The 25196-nt window shown below is 46.2% G+C and overlaps 1 protein-coding gene across 7 annotated transcripts in view; it reads right to left on the reverse strand.

The window, feature by feature from the left end:
- Positions 1-25196, reverse strand: part of LOC138783039 (fibrocystin-L-like) — a 161519-nt gene that overhangs the window by 19654 nt on the left and 116669 nt on the right. For all 7 annotated transcript variants that reach the window (XM_069957188.1, XM_069957191.1, XM_069957186.1 and 4 more), the window contains 13 exons: positions 25022-25148; positions 23518-23639; positions 22295-22385; positions 19304-19452; positions 18383-18505; positions 16916-17027; positions 10085-10201; positions 9808-9973; positions 8698-8930; positions 7286-7453; positions 7035-7192; positions 6473-6602; positions 5675-6040 (listed from right to left, as the gene is read on the reverse strand). In XM_069957188.1, the coding sequence (XP_069813289.1) occupies positions 5675-6040; positions 6473-6602; positions 7035-7192; positions 7286-7453; positions 8698-8930; positions 9808-9973; positions 10085-10201; positions 16916-17027; positions 18383-18505; positions 19304-19452; positions 22295-22385; positions 23518-23639; positions 25022-25148 (2062 nt within the window). The remainder of the gene's footprint in view (positions 1-5674; positions 6041-6472; positions 6603-7034; positions 7193-7285; positions 7454-8697; positions 8931-9807; positions 9974-10084; positions 10202-16915; positions 17028-18382; positions 18506-19303; positions 19453-22294; positions 22386-23517; positions 23640-25021; positions 25149-25196) is intronic.

Below are 25196 nucleotides of genomic sequence, written 5' to 3' on the forward strand. Positions count from 1 at the left end.
GGGGTTCCATGGGTGGGAGAGTCATTAAGCCATCCTAGGGAATTCCCTGGACAGATCAATCAGGGGCTCCACGTTAGCCGGCCGTGGGTCTGGGCTGCGGGGGCGTTGAGTGGAAGGACGTCGTCTGGGGAGTCCAGATGGTTGTCTTGGCGGCCCAATGCAAGCCAATCCGGCAGGGGGAACTCCGGGATGTTCAGAAAGGAGAACAGATCACTCAGTTCATCCGGGTGACGCAAGATGAAGGTGGCAGAGTCTTTTCTAATGATGACGTGGAAAGGGTGTCCCCACCTGTATGAGGCGCCAGACTCCCTGATTTTAGCAAGTAGGGGTTGCAATAGTCTGCGCATGTATAATGTGCAGGATGAGACATCAGGATACAGGTGGACTTCCGTGCCCTCAAACATCACCTGGGCACTATCACGTACAGCCCTAAGGACTAGTTCTTTGTCAGTAAAATAGTGAAGTCGACATAGCACATCTCTTGGAGCTTCATTGTTGTTCTGAGACATTCTGGTCACCCTGTGAACCCGGTTAATCACGAAAGTAGCCTCTGCAGGTATGTCAGTAAGTTGGTTGAAGAGGCCTATCACTCTGTCCGGCAGATTATCAGCCCCATTTATTTCAGGTAAACCCTTAATACGAAGATTATTTATCCTGCCTCTATTCTCTTGGTCATCAAGATGTAGGGCGGTGGTTAGCAGAGGCTTCCTGCTCAGTAGTTGTACTCGGGCAGACAGTGTAGCAGTGGCAGACTCATTGTGTGTTGTTCTAGTGGAGAGCTGTTCAATTTCCTCTCTTACCCCCTCTATGGCTTGTTGCTGGGCAGATTCAATTCTCTGGATAACACTGTCCAGGTATTCTGCAAGAGGTATATACTAGGAGGCACGGCACTACCCCCCACCACCACCACCACAGAGATAGTAATGGCCAATCTGGCTCACCTGGACGTGGTTCTGAGATCTACGGTGCTCTGCAACCAACAAAGTGTAGTCCTTGAATAACGGCACTGTAAGAATGAAAGTAGTGCGGCACTCTTACAGTGCCACTGTCCAGGTATTGCTTAGACGGCAGTGCCTATATCATGTCCCTCAGCATCTGCAGCTCGTTATGCAGGGATGATGGCGGCGGGGTGCCGAGGTAGCTGATGGGGGCCTGGACAGAGCCACTAGGATGGGGGCGGGCCCGGGGTGTAGTCCCGGTCCGTGAGGGAGTTGGGGATTGTGGATGGGGTGTCCGGAGGCGATCTCTCAACCTGCGGATGTCTGCTGGCAGGCGGCGTGGTGTCCGTTGCGGCCCGCCTCGGGGCTCTGTGTGGGCGCCATGACAGGGAGCTGACCTTGCTGTGATGGAGCGCTTGGAGAGCAGTGATATCGCTCCCAGCTGCTGCGCAGGGTGAGTGAGTGAGTCGGCCGGGTGGGGAGTCTTGGCGGGGTTCTCCTCCTGCTGCCGGGCATTCCAAAGAAGGGTCACAGGGACCAGAAACAGGGCTGAGGTATGCTGCTGTGGACGGAGCTCCTCACATGTGCGTCTTCACAGCGCCATGGTTAAGCCACGCCCCCTTTAGCCCTAGTCTTATCCACCACCCAGTCTTCCACGCAGTTCACCCACGCTACCCAAGGTAGTGGAACCCTTGTTCCAGCAGCTCAGCCTCCTTCCCCACAGCCTGGCCCCTCCAGGGAAAGGAGGGATTCAGATCCACAACCATGCTCCCAGGAACTGTTTTCTGGACCCTTCCCTGAGTCTTAGCAACCGGAGCAGTCGAACTCTTCCGATGCTCAAACTATGCAGCTCACACAGTCAGTGGGTGATGAGAGTAGGGACTTGCACGCGGGGTTTGAAGAGGTGTCTGATGATGACGATGAAACCCGGTTGTCAGACAGTGAGGTTGTTGTCATGTATGTAACTCAAAGTGGGGAGCAGAGTGAGGAATTGGAGGAAGAGCTGGTGGATGAGGACGAGGTGACTGACCCGAGCTGGGTGGATAAGCCTAGTTAAGACAGTGCTTCTGAGGGGGAGGCAAGTTCAGTCACAGGACCGGTTGGAAGAGAAAGAGGTGTGGGCAGAGGGAGAAGCAGGGCCAGAGCAAGTAGATCAGATTCAGCAACTGTTTCACAGAGTCAAACTTCCGTGGCCAGGCCTAAATGTTGGCAAGTCTGGAGGTTCTTTAAACAAAGTGCGGATGACCGACGGACTGTAGTGAGCAACCTGTGCCACACCAGGATCAGCAGGGGAGCCACCACTACCAGCCTAACCATCCCACTCAGTGGAACCAAGACCATTCAGTGACTGCAAGTCACACCCCTGCTCCTTCCCCTGTGTCACGTGCTGGCTCTGTCAGTCTCCCCGCCTAGGCCCCAGGCACAAGCGCCTCCCACCCTGCACCCACCCCTTCACCTCCACTATGCTCCATGCCCTCCAGCAAGGTGTCAAAGCGCAGCATTCAACTGTCCCTACAACAGACCTTTGAACGGAAGCGCAAATACACTGCCACTCACCCACATGTACAAGCCCTAAATGTGCACATAGGCAAACTGCTGAGCCTGAAGATGCTGCCCTATCGGCTGGTAGAGAAAGAGGCTTTTAGGAACCTCATGGTGGTGGCTGTCCCTCGGTACTCTGTCCCCAGCCACCACAACTTTTCATTGTGCTGTCCTAGCCCTACACCAGCACATGTCAGATAACATCATCCGTGCCCTGACCAACACGGTCAGTGACAAGGTGCACCTAACCACCGAAACGTGGACAAGTGCTGGCGGGCAGGGACACTATATCTCCCTGACGGCACATTGGGTCAACTTGGTGGAGGCTGGGACAGAGTCTGACCCTGGTTCCGCTCATGTGCTGCCCACACCGAGGATAGCGGGGCCTACCTCGGTCGCAGTCTCTCATGATTTGTATATCTCTTTCTCCTCCTCTTTTTCCTCCTCCTCTCTATTACCCTCCATGAGCACGTCGCCTCCATTTGGTAGCGCTAGCTGCATCAGCACTGTGGTGGGTAAGTGCTGAGCTTAGGCGACAAGAGGCACACGGCCCAGGAGCTGTTGCAGGGCATCACGGCGCAGACCAATCTTTGGCTCGCGCCACGGAACTTTAAACCAGGCATGGTTGTGTGTGACAACAGGCTGGACCTGGTGGCAGCTCTGCAACTCACACATGTACCATGCCTGGCCCACGTGTTCAACCTAGTGGTGCAGCGGTTCCTTAAGAACTACCCCAATTTGGCTGACTTGCTCACCAAGGTGCGGTGCATCTGTGCGCATTTCCGCAAGTCAACCACAGATGCTGCCACACTTAGGGCAATGCAAAGACGCTTGCAACTGCCAGCTCCCCGACTGCTGTGCGACGTGCCCACACAGTGGAATACCACCTTCCATATGCTAGCCAGAGTTTACCAGCAACACAGAGCCATTGTGGAATGCCAGATGTCAACCTTGGTAAGAAGCGGTAGTCAGGTCAGTCAGCTTCCTCAAATCTACAATGAGGAGTGGACTTGGATGTCTGCTATCTGTCAGGTACTGGGCCCTTTTGAGGAGTCAACACAGATGGTCAGCGGCGATGCCGCCATTATCAGCCTCACCATCCCGCCATTATGTCTGCTTTAAACCTCCCTGCTCAGCCTGAAGTCTTAGACTTTGCCTTCGTCTCAGGAGATGGGGGAACAACATCTGCCGCTAGATAGCCAGACCACCCCGACATCTGTTTCTCAGCACAAAGTAGAGGAGCAGACTGCTGCCGCTACTGAAGAGGGTACCCATGCTTAATCCTTAGCTGTTGAGCGTGTATGGCCTGAAGAGGAGGAATTGGTGGAGGAGGAGGAAATTGAGAGTCAGCCTATGGAGAAGAGGGAATTCTTACGAGTTGGGACCCTGGCACACATGGCTGACTTTATGTTAGGCTGTCTTTCCCGTGACCCTCGGGCTAAAAAAATTTCTGACAACACTGATTACTGGATCTTCACCCCCCTGGTCCCTCGGTACAAACAGAACTTTTCCACTCTTATTCCTGCCGAGGAACGCAGTATGAGAGTGAATCAATATCAACAGGCCGGGTGCAGAAGCTGAAAATTTACTTCCCATCTGACACCACTAGCGCCAGAGGACATAGTTCTGTGGGCCAAAAAGCGGTGGAGAGGAGGGGTCGAGCAGGCAGCTTGTCAAGGGACAGGGGAACACTCTCAAAGGCCTTTGACAGTTTCATGGCACCCCAGCAAGACTATGTCAACTGTCCCCAGTCTAGACAGAGTAGGGGGGAGGCCTTCAGAAAGATGGTGGGGGAGTACCTTGCTGACCATACCAACGTCCTTCCCGATCACTCTGCTACATACAACTACTGGGTTGCAAAGCTGGCCCAAACTGGCACTTTATGCCTTGGAGGTGCTGGGCTGCCCTGCCACTAGCGTGCTGTCAGGGCGGGTCTTCAGTGCAGCTGGTGCCATCATCACTGATAAGCGCACCCGCCTGTCAACTGACAGCGCTGACAGGCTGACGTTTTTAAAAATGAACAAAGCCTGGATTTCTCCCGAATTCAACTGTCCACCCGGGGAAAGCAGCTCAACATGAGGATTCTTGGTATCTCTTCCCCTCCTCCTCCTCCTCTTCCTCCTCCTTTAATTCTCAGCCAACAGCCAATTCTTTTTCTGGCATGCTGTGTTTGGCATAATTTTGGAAAGGCTCACCTGCTACCGCTGCTACCTTGGTCACTCTGTCATCACTGCCATGCTGTGTCTGCCATAATTTTTGAGAGTCTCACTTGCTTCCTCACTCACTTTTAATGATTCTCTGTGTCCTCACTGCCATGCTGTGTCTGGCATAATTTTTGGGAGGCTCACTTGCTTTCTCACTAATTTTTAATGGTTCTGTGTCCTCACTGCCATACTGTGTCTGGCCTAATTTTTCTGAGGTTGAACCCCTGCCTTATCTACCTTGTTCACTGATTTCTCACCACCATGCTGTGTCAGGCTAAATTTTGGGGTGCTTCATATGCTACCTCTGTTTTAATGGTTCCCTGTGTCCTCACTGCCATGCTGTGTCTGGCATAATTTTTGGGAGGCTCACTTGCTTCCTCACTAACTTTTAATGGTTCTCTTTGTCCTCACTGCCATGCTGTGTCTGGCATAATTTTGGTGTGCTTCATATGCTAACTGTTTTAATAGTTCCCTGTGTTCTCACTGCCATGCTGTGTCAAGCTAAATTTTGAGGTGGTTCATATGCTACCTCTGTTTTAATGGTTCACTGTGTTCTCATATGTGGTTCATATGCCTACCTCTGTTTTAACCAGACTGTTGCCCAGAATTTGGTGTAATGGTGCGATTAGGCAGCCTCAGAGGCATCCATACATGCTGCCCCTGCTGTTTCCTGTCCATTTATGTGGTGTTTCCATCATTTTCTGAGGTTGACAGCTTTTCACAAGACCTTCCCTCTGCCAAGCTTGGGTCCCCTGCAAAAGTGCTCGAGTTTCCCATTGACTTCAATGGGGTTCGTTACTCGAAACGAACACCCGAGTATCGGGAAATATTTGTCTCGAGTAACGAGCACCCAAGCATTTTAGTACTCACTCGTCACTACTGCTGATCTAATGCATTGTCAAAACCTTTGGGACATTGACAATATTTCTTTACATATGCATATGATATGAGTCACTCTAGATTCTAGGTATACAGAAGTCTTCTACTTACCTGTTGTATTAGAAGAAGTGGTTTGGTTAGAAGAGTTGGTTTCTTGGACAGGTGGATCGGAGATTTCCACTTGTACAGACAGTCCTCCTGCAGCTCTCTTTCTGCGTCTGGAACCTTCCCTAATTATCTTTGTAATACGAATTTTGTTTGCTGGGATCTTCAAGAAAGCCGCAAGGTTTTTAACAAGATCTTCCCCATAAAATTGATCTTCGGTCATTGCCGGCATATTAAACGAGATAACAATGAGAGGAGATGTGCGGATTTCAATTGGAGTAGATCCTCTGACCAGGACATACAGCATGTTATAGTCCTTGTCAAAGTAGTTTTCTCCCAAAACCAATGAGCTGAGCTGAGGCATGTATTGTCCTATCAGAGGAAGTGACAACAGTTATATAATCAGTGTTCATGAGAGTTGATAGGGTTGTATGTGACTGACAGCAACAGCGTTAATTTCTTGAATAAAGAGAATAAACTAACAGAATTAGTCAGAAATTGTCTATAGTAATCCTGGAAAGGTACTTTATCATGTGTTTGGTACCTGATATTAGTGGTTAGAGGAGGCAGTCATAAAGCAGTCTATGTGCAGTAGCACAATAAAGAAAACTAGTGGGTTCAGCCGACATTTATCTAATGTGTATTGGCACCATTGGAGCAGTTAAAGTCGGTTAACCATTTGACTGCTGGAGAGCAGTGTGTGTATATACGTGTTGGGTACATCAGTCCAGAACACAGTAGGTCTCTCTGGGGTGTGTATTGACTCTGTTGGGCTGTGAGAAGGGCTATCATGCATTAACTTACCCTGATAAGTAGGTTCCTTCATGGAATAAGTTGATCCCTGCCATTGTATATTATTAGGGCTCACAAAGACATTATTAACATAGACATCTAATCGCTGAGGGTTTGAGTAGTAGATTCCCACAGTGACAGACTACAATAAAAGAAATGTAATGTTAGTATGTAAATGTCAGCATGGAATGCTATGGAGCCAAGAATTTACTGGTTGGGGGGTCCAAGTGCTCAGTATGACATAGAGAGATGCAAGCAAAGTAACAGCATCGGTGGAGGCCATAACAGGTACAACTTTAAATTTATAATATGGACATGGTGTCTTAAATAGGTATTGTCGCTCAGACAATCATCTTCCAAACACCCCATTAAAACATGTGGACGTCACAGTAAGGAGTCACCTGCAGCGGATGCCTCTAGGAACCTCTTCCTTCCCTGTATTACACTGAAGCAATGTTTGGCTGCCCATTTCAGCCTCTGTACATACCAACGCCTTTAAAGTGTTACATGGTTTCCTCCAGAAAATATATTACAATATGATGCAGTGTTAATCCCTCTTCTAGTTGGTTCTTACATTTGTGTTGTTTGTGTTGAGCAGTTTCAGTCGCAGTTTCTGGGGGCTCGTGCTGGTAAAGTAAACCTGATATGTCTTGTTTGTAGCCACTACAGCGTGAAACAGGGAGACTCTCTTGTGACAGCTATACCCAGAACACTGAACATGGTCCTGTGGCCCTAAAATAAATATAGAAGAGTACAGTGAAACTACCAGATTGAATGCGAGGAGTATCTCTGTATATATAAACAGACATATTAAATCCCACATACCATTGATGAGGTCCAGATAACCATCGGCCAGCACAGCTACAGGCGAGAGACGCCTTGTCTCAGTGTCAGGATCAAGACTCTCAATAACCAGCATCTCATAGTTCAGGCCGCTGCACTTGTAGCTCTCCCAGGTCGGCATGTATACACATGTATTATCCCTGATAACCCCTGAGAGAAGTAAATACACAAAAATGAGGGAAAGAGGAGGTAAATATAGAGATATACACATTCCACATGAATCAGCGAGATGTAGTTTTTTCAGGGCGGTCTATGTAACTCCTGCAGTGAGAAGGATTGCTATAAGACGAGGAGTTGATGTGGCCCAGGGCACTGGATACTGGTGTTGAACCAGTTGGTGGGCTTTGGTGTTTTGGGGAGGCTTGTCACAGTGGCCAGGATTGGTAATACCCACCCCAGGACACACGGGCACCGAACTTTTGGTAGAACTAGTGAGGTGCAGGGTGCAGCGACAGAGATGAAAGAGCCTTGAAGAATCTCCTCGTACTTACGTTTAGATAAATCTGTTATCTGTCCGCCTTCTGTCTACACAGTGTTGGTAACCACCCTGGTAGACAGTATAAGTTCCAGGCCTCTTTCTCGAGGTGAAGCTAACTAGTGAAAGTTTTTCCTCATAGTTGAGCGTAGTCAGTAGAGAGTGGCTAACATGCAGCTGTGCTCTACTGTGGATCAGTTCCTCTACCTTTTCTCTCTAGGGAGTGACTGTACTGAAGAATCTACAGTGTAAATAAGGGTTGTTACTCTAATTCCGGTTACCCCATGGTTGGGTCCAGCAGTGCCTACTGTTAGTCTCTAACTAGAAAAAAAAGGTCTTGCCTCCTCTGTGTCTGGAACTAGACTACTCACTGTAGAGGAAGTGACTGTGTGCGAGTTTGTGTAACAGGCTAAACCTTACCTCCTGAACTGTGGCTGTGCACAGGAGTGAGTGAGACACCTAGTGGCTGGAGTAGGGCACAGCAACTAACTCTTGGTTTTTTGCTTTTTTTTTTTTTTTTTTTTTGCTTTTTTTATTGTTTTATGTTTTTTAGTTTTTTTTTCTCCGTCAATTTATACTTTTAGTCTTCCCTGATGCTCAGTTGTGAAGTTGTTGTCTTATGTAAAGATTTCCAAACAAAGAAGAATGCTTTTATTCTGGTGCTGGACTTCCTTTTCTACATTTTATACTTTGTACACTTTGTACAAGTGATCACCTGATCACCTGTTTCTTACATAGCAGTAACTTCTGGAGTTACCTAAACAGAGTAAGTTCTAGTGCTACATAGTTTATGCAACTCCAATTAGGAGGAAATAGGAATTATACATTGCTGCAACCTCCAGCAGCTCCAAACAGTCCAGAGGGGTCCAGAAACCCCTCTGTTTCGGCAAGATGTGAATACCCCTTTAGGCATCTTTACCTTTGTATGGTGCCACCTGTGACACAGGGATTCGACTTCCATTCAGGGCAGTCAGCATGACTTTAGGAATCCTGTAGTCTCCAAGACCGTACCTTGTGTCTCCTTCCCACTGATATTCTGATTGTGGAACTACAGCCCCAATGTATCCAAGGAAAGAACCATCCAGGTCTTTCAACAATGCCTTTCTTTTAGCATCGCATGTCATATCTACACACTCAGATGGGTTGGCTTTGCTGTTGTGACAAGCAAAAAAGAATTTAAAAAAAAATCATATATCTGCTGTATAGATAGACATATATATTACACACAACTAAATGTTTATTGCTATGGGTGCTAACCCAGGGCACCTAGAATTTATTTAACTGCCTATCTGGTTGCAAAGATCTACATATAAAGGAAGTTCATGAGGTTACTATAGGACTCTTACAAAGCCTCTTTGCTTCATAGATATGTACTCAGATACTCCCAAGACTTAAATAAGGACAGCATTTAGCAGTTAAAGGGGTAGTGCACCAAAAAATTTTTTCTTTCAAATCAACTGCTGCCATGAAGTGCCAGAGATTTGTAATTTACTTCTATTAAAAAATCTCAAGCCTTCCAGTACTTATCAGCTGCTGTATGCCCAGCAGGAAGTGGTATTATTTCCAGTCTGGAGAGCAGGAGAGGTTTTCTATGGGGATTTGCTCCTTCTCTGGACAGTTCCTGACATGGACAGAGGAGGCAACAGAGAGCACTGTGTCAGACAGGAAAGAAAACACCACTTCCTGCTGGACACACAGCAGCTGATAAGTACTGGAAGGCTTGAGATTTTTTAATAGAAGTAAATTACAAATCTCTGGCACTTCATGGCAGCAGTTGATTTGAAAGAAAAAATTTTTTGGTGCACTACCCCTTTAAGGGAGAAATTTATGCAAACAAGGAAACCCACCAGAGAAGTTTTCAAATAACTGATACTAGACTAACACATGAAAACAGACTGGACATACAGGCTTATTTAGGGGCTTTTCAATCAGACATGAAGAAGAATATAACATGTAAGTTATCTGTTTGCACAGAAGGATAAAGGAGAAATGTGTTGTGCTTATTTATAACGTTAGAATGGCTACTTACGTCACATCTGGGCGATGGATAAAGACTTTATGATTCTCTGAACTGTCCAACATTGTTATCCCGGAGACTTGCACTGGGTGCTGCAAATCTTCATTCTCAGGGTTGGTCATGAACATTACATTGGATTGTCCAGAACACACAGATTTGTAGCCCACAAATGTTGTATCTTAAAAAGAAACAATAATTCCAAAATGTTATTGCAGCAATATAAATAGAATGTAAATGTATTATAAGAGGCTAAATAGAGACGACTATAAAGTATTAAAGAATATTTTACCTTTTACAGTCATGAGGCCGCTGATCGCATTATAGGTCACTAATCCGGCATTTGGGTATCCAGGGGCCAAATTATGTCCGGAGGCAAAGGTGGGCCAACATATACCACTTCTACCACCTGTATAGGAATGGGGGATGTAAAAGGAAAACTTAGGTAACTAGAAGCATACAGTAAAATCATGACTAGTTGTGATATGGAGGGAGCTTGTAGAGAACTTAAAGGAGAAGTCTATCGAAAATTTTTATTAAAGTATTGTATTGCCTACGAAAAGTTATGAGCGAGTACTAAAATGCTCGGGTGCTTGATACTCAAAACAAATATTTCCCGATGCTCAGGTGCTCGTTTCGAGTAAAGAACCCCATCTAAGTCAATGGGAAACTTGAGCATTTTTGCAGCTGATCAAATCTCTGCACAGGGAAGGTTGCGTGAAAACCTGACAACCTCAGAAAATTATGGAAACAACACGGAAATGGACAGGAAACAGCAGAGGCAGCATTCATGGATGCCTCTGGGGCTGGCTAATCGCAATGAGGATAGGTATAGCTGAACTACAGATCCCAGCCAGCCAAGGGAATGTCAGCAACAGGGCAATTTGACTACTGACAGCTGCACTACAAGTCCAAGTCGGCAGCCAAGTGTACCAAAGAAAAAGTTAAAATTTTAAGCCCTTAGAAGGACTGTTGGGTTCTTTGTGGTTGATTCCAGCCTAACCGCACACTAATTCCCCCCTTATCACTCTCCCTGACAGACAGCAACTCTCCCTATGCTCATCCAGCCTGTGTCTGAAGCGAGCATCGCAGGACCTGATTCTTATATGCCAAGGTCATCTGATCTGGCCAGCCAACTGCTGCTATCAATATGTAGGTTTCCCATGTGATGCTACGAGCTCCCAAAGACTTTCCTGCATGATGATTGGCTAAAAAACAAATTGCCACACATGTAGTAAGAGGAAGATGCCATTGTCTCGAGTTCCGCGAGATGCTCGTCCGAGTAACGAGCACCATCAAGTACCCTAATACTCGAACGAGTACCAAGCTTGGACAAGCATGCTCACTCATCTCTACAAATCACCAACATACACTTATTATGGGAAATGCTTTATCCTGGAAAAAAAAGCTATAATTGTTGTATTCTATTAATCTGCCTTCCAAAAAAAGTTTAAAAAAAAACAAACAAAAAACCAAGCATGCAAAAAGTCATATGTACTCTAAGGCTATGTTCACACTACGTAAAACTACAGCCATGGTTCTCGCCGTAGAACTACGCCCGTAGTTTTGAGGGGTGGAACATAGCCTTATTTTCAATGGGATCCCGGCCGGAGCGTACACACATCGTATGCTCTCCGGCCAGGATCCCATGCGGCGCCGGAAAAAAACTGACAGGTCAGTTTTCTGTGGCCGGAATTCAGTGAATTCCGGCCGCAGAAAGCACTATCAGTTCACACAGTGAAGCAAGTGGCTCCGGCCGCTCGCTTCACTGTGAACAGCCGGGTGTTCACGTTGTGTGAACATAGCCTAAAATGGTACAAAAAAAAAAGTACAAGTCCTGCAAAAAAATAAGCCCTCATATGACGATGGAAAATATAGAAAGGATAAAAGTCGACCAAAGAAAAAAAGATTTAAAAAAATGACTTGGACATCAGGGCCCAGAATGTAAGCCAAGGGGAGGGGTTAAGCCCTGTTGCTGATAAGAATATACTGTCTTTGTTTTGCACCTAATTGCTAGTGCCACCAAAAACTATATTGTTCAGCAATAAACATAAAGAAAGCAATTACAAATGTGAATCTAAACACTGTTTGCGATTGCACCATGCATCCTGTGTTTTGTATCTATCTGCCATCAAGAATTGGTTTATGTGCCATTTATATTACATTATTTCACCTCAGTCTGTGTCACAGGCTTAGTGCCACCAAAAATAGTACTGTTATTAGAGATGAGCGAACCTGGAGCATGCTCGAGTCCATCCGAACCCGAACTTTCGGCATTTGATTAGCGGTGGCTGCTGAAGTTGGATAAAGCCCTAAGGCTATGTGGAAATCATGGATATAGTCATTGGCTGTATCCATGTTTTCCAGACAACCTTAGAGCTTTATCCAAGTTCAGCAGCCCCAGCTAATCAAATACCGAACGTTCGGGTTCGGATGGACTCCAACCCGAGCCCGGTACGCTCATCTCTAACTGTTAAGCATTAAGCAAATGTTTCTACACACTGTTACACTTCAGCCTATATGCAAGTGAAATTTCTTCAATGTTTCTGCAAATTTTATGCTGCCTGGGTTGACAGGTTTCCTTTAAAAACAATTGGCGCTAAAACTTTTTAAAAAAAATTGGCTCATCTCCATTGTGCATGAGTTATAATAATCCTGCAACTGTACCATGACACACATACAACTATAAATTTACTTATATACCAATTTAGTCTAGAACAGTGTTTCTCAACCTGCGGTACGCGTACCCCAGGAGGTACGCGCCGCAGGCTGAGGGGGTACGCCGGGAGGTGGGGGGAGAAAATATTTTGGGTGCCGGGACACTGCTATCACCCAGCAGTGTCCCGGCACCTATCCCCGCCGCTTGTCTCACATCCTTCCCCCAGCAGCAACCTTACCAGCTTTCTGTGGGGTACAGGACATGGTGAGGCTGCTGGGGGAAGGATGAAGTCCGAGGTCACAAACCAGCAGCCTCTCAACTCACTGTCTCTGAGGCCCTGCTGGTCCGGCCGCCTGCGTGGACAACAGCCTGCCGCCGCATCTCCTCTCCGCCGGGTCACCTCAGGCAGCCTGTTCGGGATTCGTCCCCAGGCAGCCTCACGCTCTTCCCCCGCGGCTCCCGGATCGGGTTGCAGCGTCCAGCCGGGGGCTCCAGGAGGATATGCGGCAGCCTGGGGACGAATCCCCCCATCATCACCTCTCTCCCCCCTCCACCTCCTCTCTACCCCCATTATCACCTCTCTCCCCCCTCCACCTCCTCTCTACCCCATCATCACCTCTCTACGCCCATCATCACCTCTGTACCCCCATCATCAGCTCTCTCCCCCCTCCACCTCCTCTCTACCCCCATCATCACCTCTGTACCCCCATCATCAGCTCTCTCCCCCCTCCACCTCCTCTCTACCCCCATCATCACCTCTCTACGCCCATCATCACCTCTGTACCCCCATCATCAGCCCTCTCCCCCCTCCATCTCCTCTCTACCCCCATCATCACCTCTGTACCCCCATCATCACCTCTCTCCCCCCTCCACCTCCTCTCTACCCCATCATCACCTCTCTCCCCCCTCCACCTCCTCTCTACCCCCATCATCACCTCTCTCCCCCCTCCACCTCCTCTCTACCCCCATCATCACCTCTCTCCCCCCTCCACCTCCTCTCTACCCCCATCATCACCTCTCTCCCCCCTCCACCTCCTCTCTACCCCCATCATCACCTCTCTCCCCCCTCCACCTCCTCTCTACCCCCATCATCACCTCTCTCCCCCCTCCACCTCCTCTCTACCCCCATCATCACCTCTCTCCCCCCTCCACCTCTTCTCTACCCCCATCATCACCTCTCCCCCCCTCCACCTCCTCTGTACCACCATCATCACCTCTCTCCCCCCTCCACCTCCTCTGTACCCCCATCATCACCTCTCTCCCCCCTCCACCTCCTCTGTACCCCCATCATCACCTCTCTCCCCCCTCCACCTCCTCTGTACCCCGATCATCACCTCTCTCCCCCCTCCACCTCCTCTCTACCCCCATCATCACCTCTCTACGCCCATCATCACCTCTGTACCCCCATCTTCAGCTCTCTCCCCCCTCCACCTCCTCTCTACCCCCATCATCACCTCTCTACGCCCATCATCACCTCTGTACCCCCATCACCTCTCTCCCCCCTCCTCTGTACCCCCATTATCCCCTCTCTACGCCCATCATCACCTCTCTCCCCCCTCCACCTCCTCTCTCTCCCCCTCCACCTCCTCTCTACCCCCATCATCACCTCTGTACCCCCATCATCACCTCTCTCCCCCCTCCACCTCCTCTGTACCCCCATCATCACCTCTCCACCCCCATCATCACCTCTCTCCCCCCTCCACTTCCTCTCTACCCCCATCATCACCTCTCTTCCCCCATCATCAGCTCTGTACCCCCTCCACCTCCTCTCTAACCCGATCATCACCTCTGTACCCCCTCCACCTCCTCTCTACCCCCATCATCACCTCTCTACCCCCATCATCACCTCTCTCCCCCCTCCACCTCCTCTCTACCCCCATCATCACCTCTCTACGCCCATCATCACCTCTCTCCCCCCTCCACCTCCTCTCTACCCCTCCACCTCCTCTCTCCCTCCTCCACCTCCTCTCTACCCCCATCATCACCTCTCTACCCCCATCATCACCTCTCTACGTAAAAAGTGGAAGTCCACAGCTCCAAGTAAAATGTAAAGTCTTTATTAGAAATCCTCTTAAAATCCAAACATAACAATAGAAAACACTCCGACGCGTTTCAGGACACTGGTCCCTTCATCATGGCAAATTTATATTGAATTTTACAAGCTTTTATAAGAGGATGTGACCAGTATGTTACAAGAGATACGCCCCCCAAAAGGGAGGAGAAAAACATCACATGATGCTAACAGGTGTGTGCTAATAGTTGACTCCTCCTCTCTACCACCATCATCTCCTCCCTACCCCCATCATCTCCTCTGTACCCCCTCCACATCCTCCCTACCCCCACCACCTCCTCTCACCCCTCATCACTCATCACCTTCTCTCACCCCCATCACCACTCTCCACCTTTCCTCCTCTCTCCCCTGTCTTCCTCTCCCCCCTTCACCTCCTCTCTCTTCCTCTCCCTTCTTCACCTACTCTCTTCCCTGTCTTCCTCTCCCCCATCACCTCCTCTCTCCCCTGTCTTCCTCTCCCCCCTTCACCTCCTCTCTCTTCCTCTCCCTTCTTCACTTCCTCTCTCTTCCTCTCCCCCTTCACCTTCTCTCTCTTCCTCTCCCTCTTCACCTCCTCTATCCTTCTTTTCCCCCTCAGACCTTACTCTCCCCTTAATCTCCTTGTGGCTCAGAGGCTGGAGAATAGAGGAAGATCCCCTCCATGGGCGGATAACGTGAGTATGAATTTTTTTTTTTTTTTTTGTTGGGGCAGGAGGGGGAGGGAGTAGAATGGTGGGCATTACTAAGGGGACAGGGCAGGAGGCATTATTACTATATGGGGGGGTCATAGAAGGAAATATTATTTTTAAATGAGGGATCCTAAATACGGGGACAACCCACACACCTACTCACTTTACAGCGCATTACACCAAACAGCGAAATTATTACTGTATGGGAGCCTATAGGTAGGAAAAAGGGAGAGAAGTTAAAGGAAAACTGTGACGCCTAAGATGTTTGGCAGGTTCTCTGGCAAGAGGTAAATTGTAGCTGCAAGAAATCATCATGGTGGTCTGGGCCAGATGGAGAGGAAAATGAAAAGTGATATATGGCTACATGGGGAGGTATCTGGCTATAGAAGGAGGTATCTTAACTACATGGGGAGATGTCTGGCTGCAAGGGGGTAGGTATCTGGCTAGATGGGGGTGGTATCTGACTACATAGGGGGAGGTATCTGACTACATGGGGAGATATCTGACTACATGGGGGAGGTATCTGGCTACATGGGGGAGGTGTCTGACTACATGGGGAGATATCTGACTACATGGGGGAGATATCTGACTACATGGGGGAGGTGTCTGACTACATGGGGGAGGTGTCTGACTACATGGGGGAGATATCTGGCTACATGGGGGAGATATCTGGCTACATGGGGGAGAGGTATCTGGCTACATGGGAGAGAGGTATCGGACTACATGGGGGAGGTATCTGACTACATGGGGGAGGTATGTGACTACATGGGGAGAGGTATGTGACTACATGGGGGAGGTATCTGGCTACATGGGGAGGTATCTGACTACATGGGAGGAAGTATTTGGCTACATGGGGGAGGTATCTGACTACATGGTGGGAGGTATCTGGCTACGTATAAGGGGTATCTGGCTACATAGGGGAGATATCTGGCTACATGGGGAGGAGGTATCTGGCTACATGGGGAGATATCTTGCTGCATATAAGGGGTATCTGGCTACATATAAGGGGTATCTGGCTACATAGGGGAGATATCTGGCTACATGGGGGGAGGTATCTGACTACATGAGGAGGTATCCGGCTACATGGGGAGATATCTTGCTACATATAAGGGGTATCTGGCTACATAGGGGAGATATCTGGCTACATAGAAGAAGGCCTCTTGACCACATGGCGGAGGTATCTGACTACATGGGGGAGATATCTGGCTACATAGAAGAAGGCCTCTTGACTACATGGGGGGAGGTATCTGGCTCCAGGGGGACATATCCATCCCTGTGGGATATATCCCACCTGCTTCTCTGGCACCCGGTTTACTGACAGCCTGCTCAGCCAATCAGTGCACAGTCCCACCGTAGCCACTGATTGGATGAGCGGGCTGTCAGTGAGCTGGGAGCCAGAGAAGCAGGTGGGAGTACAGGGAGGTAAGTATGATCTGTTAAGGGCCGGCAGCTAATTAGGTAAATAGGCAGCGGCTACATTCTCGCAGCAGATAGAAAATCCTCTGTGAGAATGCAGAGCCATAGGCCATAACAGTACAGAGTATCGCAGTGGATTTTGCTGTGAAACATACATGTAAATCTACCCTGGGCAATGTTATTAATGGATGGCATCGTTGGGGGTACTCGGCTGGAGCATCTTGTCGCATGGGGGTACTTGGCCTGAAAAGGTTGAGAAACACTGGTCTAGAAGGACTGTGGAAGTTTTGCTATACATTCAGGAATTACCAGTCAGAGGTCTGATACTGCGGTGCTGAGAAGTAAGCCTGATGTTGGGATCAGTGTCTGTGAGGACATCCCTGCAATCAAAGTCTGGACTGGATCCCACCAGCACTGAGTTCTAGAAATTAAAACAAAAAAAAGTTAAGATTACTTACATAATTTAGATATCCACTGTAGAATCTATGGCAAAAATTAGAAAAAAGATTGACGATTCTGCAATGCAGTATTTGCACAGAGATTAGCCTCTTACAATGGTGCAAATCTGCATCCTAGCTACATGATGTTGTTTCTGCTTCTAAGTTTGATGATGAAATACCTTTAAATATATGGTATGCTTGTATTGTGTTGAATTTTGTGATGATTTTTAACATGTAAATGAAAACATACAGTGATATTGCCAGTGATTTTCCCGGACATGAGTTAAAATGGGTAGTTTAACCCCTCTATGATCTCGAGAACAGGCTCCTGAGTCTCTTGGAATAGAAAGAAACTATGATGTGTGTTCTGACTCCTTTTTTTTTTCATAGCCAGCAGCAATCATTTAAGGAATTTGTGCTACCCTAGCCCTTGATGAGCCATAGGCACCCATGACCCTGTTCTCCTCTTGACCTTCCTTTTTCTTGCTAGGTTCTACCCACTGGACACGGAGAAAATCCTACATGACTTACAGTTTGGAAATGCTTTGACTACAATGTCTGGCCATTATTTCCCCCCTCCCCCCCCCCCCCCCAAAGTTGCTTACATTATTACGTTCACTAGGTTCACACACATTAAAATAAAAGAAAAATGTTAAGTGAACATTAAAGGGGGAGGGGGCATTTTTTTCCTGGGACCGAGGAGGAGGTGGCTGAGGCGAGCGACGTCCACTCACCTCACTGGTTCTAGCGGTGGGTCCTGCATTGCGGTGCTCCGGTCCCCGGCCGTTTCCTGGTGTCTGACGGGGGCATGAGACGTGACGTCTCAGGTCCGCTCAGCCAATCAGTGACGGAGGCAGGATCCATTTCAGTCCACTCAGATCCCGCCTCTGTCACTAACTGGCTGAGCGGACCTGAGACGTATCGTCTCGAGCCCGCATCAGACACCTAGAAGCGCCCGGGGACCGGAGCGCCGCAATGCGGGACCCGCCACTGGAACCGGGGGGGGGGGGGGGGGGGCTGGGGGTGAGTGGACGTCGTTTTCCGAAGCCACCTTCTCCCCGATCCCAGGAAAAAAATGCCCCCCTGCTGGAGTACCCCTTTAAACAATGTGTGAACAGATGGAAAAAAGCAGCCATATTTTGGAAAATCAGGTAGTAAATAAGAAGTATGTTCATTATTTGCATTGTCCTAATCAATTATGGACGTTGTTCTATACTGTATGTGCACTGCTGTCCAATTTATTAGCAAACAAAAAAGTATACCTTACACAAAAAATTAGACCCCAATGGAGTTGTTTTTGTTATATGACACATATCAATGGCAGAAGTAGACTTACCGAGATCTGGACTGTTTTGTTAGATATCTGGTGAGTGACAGATGGCGGTTTGTATATTATAGTAAGTATACCCATTCCATTGTCTGCTAGAAACACATCAGAGATCTGCACTGAGGATACAATCTGTAAGGACAAAGACGCAAGAGACATTAAATGGGAAAATGCATCACAGCAGCATCTTCTGATGTCACAGTAACACATGAAACCAGACATCTATCAATTACAGACTTAGGGCATTACAGTGAATTGAAGTGAACCTTAAAGAGTCACTGTCGTATTTTTTTTTTTTTGCAGAAATCAATAGTCCAGGCAATTTTAAGAAACTTTGTAATTGGGTTTATTAGCCAAATCTGCATGTAAAAAGCCTTTTCCCAGGTCCCCCCCTCCTTCCTCTTTTTCATCCACTCTGAAAAATCTGAAAATTGTGACTTGTTGCAGGAGACGTACCCTGTCTACTCTAGGGAGAGGGGAGGGGGAGGAGGAAGGAGGGAGTTAGCCAGCAGCAGAAAGCAGATAACAGAGGATTACAGGCACGGAGCTGGGTGACAGCTGTAATCCGAGCCCAGACAGGTCACTGGTGACTGTCACAGGAGATATCCCGTGAGGGATTTGTAGATTAACTCTTTGTTGTCCTGTTTTGGTCTTTTCTTTAGCTCTCTCCATAGGAGAACAATGAAGACAGGGGGGGGGGGGGAGAGCTTCAAACTGCTTTTTCATGATAAAAATGCATTTTTCGGATAATAAACCCAATTACAAAGTTTCTTAAAATCGCCTGGACTATTGATTTCTGCAAAAAAAAAAATTCATGACAGTGACACTTTAAAGCTGTTAAGAAATAATACCTACAGATAGCACATTCTCATCGCTAAATAAGATGCCTTTAAAGGAACACACCTGGGCACTTCTAGCCTCATACATTACCTGGACATAGATGCCATAATCCCAGCACTTCCATAGTTTGAACCCTCTTATACGTGTACAGTCAGGGAGTCCGTCTTGGTTCATAAAGATGCCATATAACCCGCCATAAGCTTCATTGTTAAACCATCGCTGATTGGGATTGGCGACATCTGTAAGACATTAGTTTTGCATGTTATTTTAGGTTGTATTCCCCTTTAGGTTCTTCTGTAGAAGTGTTGGGGTGGGTTCACACTAAGGAATCCACGCGGATAAGTTCTGGCGGATTCCTTCGCTCATGGCAGTGCGCATCTCTGCCCGTCCCATAGACTCAATTATATGGGTGGGCAAATTCCACCGTCCGTCAAAAGAATTGACATGTCAGTTCTTTTGGCGGAAGGCGGAATCCACCCGGCCATAGACTGGTGTCTATGGCCCAGGTGGAGATGTGCAACGCCGCAAGCTGGTACAAGCAATTTGAACCGTAAGCAAGATGAGCAATCGTATTTTTAAAACTGTCAGGAAATGGAGCAATGCTTGGCTGATCTCTCCCTATCTCTGGCTTTGTAGAGCTCTGTAACTACTGCCATGTGAATTAATAGTAGCATACGTCTTTTATTCTACTTCATTCTGATTCGTATAAATGTAATGCAATATATGTTGTTATTATTATAGTATCTATGGGACAGAGGTTTTCAATTATGAATATCTATGAATAAAGAATGTTAATGTCTGATATAATAACTTTTTTTTCTTCAAGCTCTCTCTCTCTCTCTCTTATGGACTTTTTGGGACAGCGTTGACCACTACTAGTACTTTTTTTTTTTTTTTGAGTTGTCTGATTATGTATATACATATTTTTAACATGTCTTTGTCTTGCAACTAATACTTTGTATATTAATACTTGTGTTAATATGTTTTTTGTATATTTGTAGAGCCATGATTAAGGGTCAGTTGACTAGAAAAGCATCGGCACAGCATGTTCCAATAAAGATCTAAGAAGCTTCAAATGTTGAGATGGAGAGATTCTTGTTGTTTCTTCTTTATTTCCAAGACCCTAGTATCCCAGGGTGGAACTCATGTGCTCCAACAGTGAATCATATTTTTTAAGACAAGCTCATATATGGCTTTGGAGTGCTGACTATCTACCGATGTTTCCCTTATAGAGATATGTACTGCTGTACAACTTAAGTAAAATTTTTATTGTAATGAATCGGATGAGCTTCAATACCAGGTACAGCCACTATGAAATGTATAGAGCTGTGCTGGTTAGTTAGTGTGCTGGGGCTCAGTAATCTCGTCAATCAACTGATTAGTGTAGGTCCTTGGAGTTGGATTTCCACCAATCTCATATGGATTTCCTATCTTAGGGTATATTCACACGAACGGGCTCGCAGCGAGAGCAGGACGCCGGACCCGTGCAGCGAGGACAGGTAAAGTATGCTTACAGCGGGGGAGCCGGGCGGGAGCAGAAGGGGTTAAGGACGGCAGAATTACATACTCGCTGCGGTCGTTAAGACCGCAGCAAGTATGTAGTGTGTGGGAACTGCCAGGACCTGCCGGGCTCGCAGCGAGAATCCGCTGCGAGCCCGTTCGTGTGAATATACCCTTACTGTAGGGATAGGCTATAATAAAGTCCTATTAAACCTCTTTTACACATTATACATCCCTCTGAACATAGATACTTGACATTTACAATCAAATTTTAGGCTTCCTGGAAGCTAGACTGAGGGCTATATATTCTTTCTACCAATCTAACTGTATATATGACTTAACCCATCTTAAGTCCCCAATTCATTCTCTGTCCTACATTTATTGGACCCTAAGACGACAAATTTCAAAGTGGTTCGTGCAGCATATTTTTATATATTGGGAAGACAAATTAGACAAACCAGATCTTACTAAGCCAATTTTAGGTGGCTGGAGTTTGGTTCGAAAGGGTGGTGATTAGTGAACAATGGAGAGAGACCCAATTTAATATAATACACCACGCCACCTTTGGGTTCGCTTTGCTGAGAAATGCCAATCGGCCAGATAGATTAGAGGCATGCCCAAATTGTAACAGTAGGAGAACGGATCTCCTACACGGGTTAGTGACTTGCCCATTATCGTGGCATTTTTGGGTGTCCTTAAAGGATCTATTAGCCACGAAACAAAGTATGAACATGTCACTTGATCCTTCCTTCCTATTGCTTCATATTCCCCAGTCAGATGACAAGATTACTGTATTGACACACGGGTTTGTCTTAGTGGCCAAGAGATGCTTATTGGCTAATTGGTTGGTACCCAGGATGCCTACTGTCAAGGATGTTCTCAGCCAAGTTAAAGTATATATGCACCACGAGTATATATGCACCACAAGTTATCTGCACCACTGAAAAATCCACTAAAAGGTTTCTTTAAGAAGTGGAAGACTTTTATTTGTACGTTTCTCACACAGGCAGAAATTTGTCAGGTAGTTTTTTATTTAGGGATACTAAAAGGTAACCAAAGACGTGGCGGGCACACTTGGGAAACTAAAGGTGTAAGCTTAGTGAAAGCCAAAGGGGGTGGGGAGTTGGGTTTTACTGTAATGGTGCAAACATTTAGTTGTACTAGGTTGATAGTTCTGAAGAGACCATGAGTGCATGGGGTGGAGGGGAGGGTTTGGGGTATTTGTTGTATTTTGTTCAGATTTATACTCTTCGTAAATGATGCACAAATACTTACCTTGTTGTTATCTACAGCAAAAGGTGATGTGATGTCACTAGTTTTGTACAAGATCATAAAATTCTATAAAATTTAAAAAAAAAAACTCTTTTATCAACCTAGTACCCCCAATATATATTTTGATAGACTCTTGTATTTCAATATACATTTTTCCAATAGTGAACTGAACCCTAATTCCTATTTCTGTAACACCTTACAACTTTAATAAGAATGGGAAACAAAATTAGTATGGAAGAAGTCACAATTTAATTCATAGTAGTAATTAAGTTTCTATATTATTGGGTATTTCATGGTCCTATTACTCACTTTGGCAAGATTCACCATCAATATGATATCCGACTCTTTCAAACCCAGCAACCACATTATTCTGTAGCACAATGTCAGTTCCTTCATTGATCTAGAATTGAATTTCACAATTTTAGCAATATTATCAGAGGTGCAATGTGCCGAATATAACAACACACTACCCAGTAACCTCTAGGCTCCTATAATGGCCACTACAAGCAGTCACAATGTTGCCTTTTACAAATGTTGTATGGAGATAGATGTTCAAAAACAGCTGGGTTTAAAGAAAAATTGGGATACTAACCAGACTGGTGCCCTGCTGCTATCATCCCAATGGTGTCCGGTCCTACTACTCACTGCTATCTGCTTTCAATTTAACACATTAAAATGCCCACTGAGCCAATCATTGGTTTAAAAGGATACTGTCTCTACTATAGCCAGTGATGCTGTGTGTCAGCAGGAAGCACTAATCGGTGGACACTTTGGCACCACTGAGAAAGCAGGGATTGGGCTGGTGACCAGAAGCATTTTGTTCCCCAGCACTGAACCCCCCGATCATACAACAAAGGAGACACTGGCTATTTGTCATTGCAAGCAGGTGTAGGTTCACCTCCGTGTAATGATTTCAACTTAGGGCTGACCCTCCACCTATCAGGAGAGAGACTTCCGAGATGTGAAATCTTAAGAAGTGAGTGCTGGGGAGCTGAAGTTTCCAGCTGTTTTTTGCTCCCTAGAAAACCCCTGTAACCCTTTTTAAGCATTTTTCTATCCCCAGAAAACACCTTATAAATCTATGTCTATACAAAGCTGTATAAGAAAAGTTAAGCTCCAACCAATGTAAAGATACATAAATAACCACAGAATAATAAGCCTGAAATGTGTAATCTAAATATGACCTATTTAAATTTTTTATTAGACTTTTTATGATTTTTTTTTTTTTTCAAATTTTCCATTTTATTGTATATTTTAAAATAGTCCTAAAATATTTTCATTCTGACCACTAAGCCTAAATCCAAGCTTACTATTCTGTTTGTGATGATAGGGAGGACATAGCTGGAAATTGATGTCTACATTAACACAGTGAAAGTCGATTTCACTTAATAGATAAAAATAAAAAAAAAGTGGAGTGACCTTTGTAATTACAAAAAATAGAAACAGAAAAAAAGTACACGTTACAGTATCTGCATGTAATTAGTAATAAAATCTAGGTGATTTAAAGCCCCACTAGTAACGTAGAAGCTTACCTCTATACCTCCATGCCACAGCATATTGTTCACTTCCATACGGCCCTGGTATGTCCCGGGCCAAATGGCCAGAGCAACAAGATTTCTCCTTATATTTACACGTTCTCCCAACACTCTGATTCCTACCGAAATGTACACATTTAGTAATTCAACATTAAAAAAAGCAAAACAAACAGTGAGCTTTGTACCAGTGTACATGTTATTGCATGTTTATATTCATTATGTTGGTGTGCTGCGGTGTTATTGAGTAATGTTAACGTTTGTTAATATGTAAATGGGGGAGTTTTGTAGATGGGTAGAGGGTTGCTGGTCCTACTGATGAATATTTAGCCAGCAGTTTACTTTAACAACACAACAAAGCATCATAATAAAGGTACATGTGACCTCTCTGATTCCTGCCCAATTAGAATCTAGCAGCAGTTAGAATCATTTAACTTAGGATTTTGTAATGTGTTAGAATAATGTAATGTTTGTCAACTTCAGAGATGCAGAACAATATGATGACACACCAGAGATCAAGATGAGGCTGGCTCCATCTTCAAGACCCCATAAGGGCATCTAAGGGGATAGACAATTGATGACGTGGACCTAAACCTACACCATACATGGCCATAACCGCATGGTATGGTGATGGAACTATAAGCTCCCCATAGTTATGTTATGGTTATGGTGTGGTGTGAGAGGGTATTTAAGTGACTCTGTACCCACAATCTAACCCCTCAAACCGCTTGTACTTTCTGATAGCTGCTTTTAATCCAAGATCTGTCCTGGGGTCTGTTCGGCAGATGATGCAGTTATTGTCCTAAAAACTACTTTTAGACTTGCAGCCCTGTTTCAAATTGGTGTGGCCTAGAGTACCCATGTCATAGGATTTCAACACCCCTCCATCCCTCCTCCCCGCTCTCTTCATCATTAGGAATGCCCCTAGAACAATTTCCCCTATTCATCACCTGTGTGAACACTGCACATGAGCTGGATCATTAAGGCACCTATGCAGTGTTCAGATAAGTGATGAATAGAAAAAATCCTGCCCGAGGGGCGTTCCTAGTGATGAGGAGGGACAGAGGGGTGTTGCAATCCTAGGGCATACACACTCTAGGCCATACCAATTTGACACAGGACTGGAAGTTTGAAAGTTGTTTGCTAGGACAATAACTGCATCACCTGCCGAACAGACCGCAGGACAGATCTTGGATTAAAAACAGCTATCTAAAGGTACAAGTGGTTTGGAGGGGTCAGATTGTGTGTCGCTTTAAAGAGCTGCATCGATTTGTGTGTTGGGTTTTTAGAACCAGTGAAGGACTCTTGTGCATAGACATTGCTTGCACTGCTGGTAAACAGTGAGGGAATCTTTACAGTGGTCATGGAAAGTAGAGGGGGAGAGAAAACAAACAGGTACCAGGCCCTTTTGTTCTGGTTTTAAGTAACCAGCATCGTAAGTGGGGCCCATTTTGACCCCTGCTATGGGGTCCCCTTTTTGTACACCCCTGTGCATTTGGTTTACCTTCTCCTACAGTGAAGTAAATAACGTTGTCATCAATGTTGAGTCCATTTGTGTAAAACACGCCAATTGCTGGGGAGAAGCCATGGTGGAAGGCGCATCCCCGAACATAGGATTCATTTGTTGATATCTTTAAATGACAAAACATATCATTGTTATTTTCAAGCTCCTTTTTTGG

The sequence above is a fragment of the Dendropsophus ebraccatus genome, chromosome 2 (genome assembly GCF_027789765.1).
Source record: "Dendropsophus ebraccatus isolate aDenEbr1 chromosome 2, aDenEbr1.pat, whole genome shotgun sequence".
Lineage (NCBI taxonomy): Eukaryota > Metazoa > Chordata > Amphibia > Anura > Hylidae > Dendropsophus > Dendropsophus ebraccatus.